This window comes from Phytophthora parasitica (genome assembly GCF_000247585.1).
Source record: "Phytophthora parasitica INRA-310 unplaced genomic scaffold supercont2.42, whole genome shotgun sequence".
NCBI lineage: Eukaryota > Oomycota > Peronosporomycetes > Peronosporales > Peronosporaceae > Phytophthora > Phytophthora nicotianae.
This window is the reverse complement of record NW_008649028.1, coordinates 541,766-544,651: the sequence shown is the minus strand read 5'-3', so window position 1 is coordinate 544,651 and position 2,886 is coordinate 541,766. Positions and strand designations below refer to the sequence as shown.

Sequence of the window (2,886 nt, the reverse complement as noted above, 5' to 3'; positions counted from 1 at the left end):
AGTCTCACAGGTAGTAGCTACGCTCCACACTTGCGCGGCGTTGCACCGCCAACTTCGCTTCGCTCGGACGGCGCGTAGGCCGGAGTAGGTTCAGAAACAAGAACTTACAATCTAATCCGCGCGGGATCCTTGCCCGCCACGGCCCTGACAGACCTCCGCTGCGCTCCGGTTGTCATGGCGCCTCTCTAAGGCCTCATAGCGCGGCTATGGTCATCCACGTCGCCCATCCTTCTGTGTGAAACAACTAGTTTTTTTTGTGTGTCAGTACTATTTCTCTCTTTTGTAATATGGCCAGTCCTAATATTACTGGTTTAACGCTGACCTAAACGTGTGTAACATCCACAATATGTTTAGGCCAATTAATTAGGAATAGGACGATTTTAGGTACGCATTAATTTTTCCCGTTCTGATTGGGATAGATGTTATCTGAATCACCCGACCAATAAGGCGAGGTCGTACTCTTTTCTATAAATGATTTTCGAGCCCACTTATAGCCCAGGCTTTATTGACTGTGAATAGTCGAGGACAATTTTTTTAAAACATTTTGATATTCTCAAAAGTCAGGAAAATGATTTAGGTAATTTTATTTACAATGATCATAAAAACATCTGCATTTAGGAGAAGAGGACTTTCTTTGGGAGGGTCTTTTATTTGAACAAGTCCGCTGTATAGCTTAAGCTGCCCATCAACAAGGTGTTCTTTTGTGAGGTTTAAAATCTGTAGAGATCAGAATCTTCGAAGATGTCTTAATCTGGCTCTGGGAGAAAAAAATCATACCACCGGCGTTCAAAACCCTCAAGCCATACAACAGCCACTTGCACTATGACAGTTTAGGATCATATTTGTTTGCGTATACCCTGTTAGTTTGGTATCCGATTTCACTCTTATTTTAAACAATTGCTCAAAGTTCTTTTTATATATTCATTACCCCCGCTCATTGGCTCAAATTTTTATTGTACTGGAATCGACGATTTCCGAATCGTATCAGGTCAGTCATGAAGACTTTTTGTTGTAAACCCAAATAATAATTTGTTAAATTGCAATATTTATTCCTGGTTCGGAATCGATGTGGTCACCAAACGTGTACATCAGAAAAGAAGGTATTTTGGTAGTCAGAGACTATTCATACAAAAACTGGAGCCTTTAGTTTGTGGCTTGAGATCGGATGGCACACAGAGATGTTCAGAATATCTTGGACTCTGCTGAAAAACAACATTGCGTTGCTCGGAGAAGTGTTATGTTACATTGCGGTAGATATTTGACGCTTAAGAAGAGCTGTAGTCTTACTTGGCTGAAGGTCCCTGCAACTTGAAATCGCCTGTTAAAAGTTGTTGGTTAGGTTAACACGTTGTTTTATGAATTCGTTTAACTAAGAGAACTAGCAAGCAAGGGCTTCACCAAATATCTGTAGCGGAGGTAATCCGAGTCGTTGGGAGCCTCCTATGCTTGAAAGATATAGCTTTCAATAAAGCCAGGACCCAAACACCGCAGATCGAACCGCCCATCTGCTGATTCTCTCGCGCAACAACTCGCCTCATCTCTTTTCTGCTGTAGCTGTGGATAAAATATAGCCTTAAAAATATGAGTTGCGGCCTCAATAGTATTGACGTTACTTCTTGGATCCATTACCGTGTATGTCCACGTCCGAAGATTGATGCAAGTGTGCACCAGTGCTTCCCGTCGGCTAGTAGCGCACCCACGACCAGGTCCGTAGCGTTCTTGATTGTGCCTAGCTCTTCCAGCCATGCAACTCTTTCTTCAATTATTGAAATTGTCAATAGCTGAGAAGGGAACGATACGATAGGGCTAGTGGCCTTCCAGTTATCCGCATCAATGCAAATAGCGTTAATTGCTGCTTCTAGGCAATCACCTTCCAGTTTTCTATCCATTGCAAACCTGAGAACCACTAAGTCCCCATCGTTTTAAGGGTCCCGACGAGGTTGAGCCGGAGTCTGAAAAGGCTCCTTCAACTGCAACGGAGAACATTGGTGCCACCAGATGTTTCGGGGCGTCGACGGTGCCGAAGGGCCACTCACCGGTGACAGAAACCAAAAAGGACAAGTATAGGGGCCGATGTGGTTTAGAATGCGCATGCCGAGACGAAGATTCCCAGGTCCAGTGCCTTGAATCCATAGGTACTAGTACTGGTGGCATTGGTGGCGCCTTTGCGGACGCCATCTGGTCCGAGAACGACTACGGGTTGCCTACCGAACCCAACACGGGTTTGACCAGTTCCTTCACGGAGACGAGGACCACACTTCGGAGAGGAAATGTTGAGATGTCGCCCATCAGCGACACAGAACGATCAGGGGGCCGTCCACCTCGAGAAAGACACTAATCTACTTCTGCAAGATCGGTCTTTACAAGTCTGATAGCTCTCAGCTTTGCTGCAGACCAAACCCGATCCGAGGTGGCGCACGTGAGCGCGCCCAATACGATCGACTCCGAGGTCACCATCTCCGAGAAATGACGATGCTGATTGTAAAAAATATGTTTTTTCTAATTAATATATACATATTAAATAGAAAGAAACGTTAAGTGTTATCCTTACGGTCATGGATGTGTCGTTCTTATCCGACTAATGCCTACTGTCCTAATCCGATAGTTGGAAAGGCGGATGAGAATGTCAAGTCTCAGTTTGTGCTTGCTTGCGTCGTAGGGTAGGTCAGAGGTCAATGGTAGACATTATCCATGCCCCCATTCTGCTATATGTCTTTCGGCTAAAACTCAGAGAACTTACGCTCGTGTCGAGGCCTGTCAATCCGGTGGAGGATTGGCAGGAAAGCCAGTGATCTTTCATTACGGATTGATGGACCACTTGGTCAAAGGGGGTTTTGTGTCTGGGGCTTCCCTCGCGCTGTGGTCAAGCAGTGCGATACTGAAAAG

At 45.3% G+C, this 2,886-nt stretch overlaps 1 protein-coding gene across 1 annotated transcript in view; it reads left to right on the top strand.

Moving 5' to 3' along the window:
• PPTG_14694 (hypothetical protein) overlaps window positions 1-2,338 on the top strand; it is a gene marked incomplete at both ends in the record, with an annotated part of 7,506 nt that extends 5,168 nt beyond the window's left edge. Inside the window, one exon of the mRNA XM_008911656.1 lies at window positions 1,928-2,338. Within this exon, the coding sequence (XP_008909904.1) occupies window positions 1,928-2,338 (411 nt within the window). The remainder of the gene's footprint in view (window positions 1-1,927) is intronic.
• Window positions 2,339-2,886: the final 548 nt, after the last annotated feature.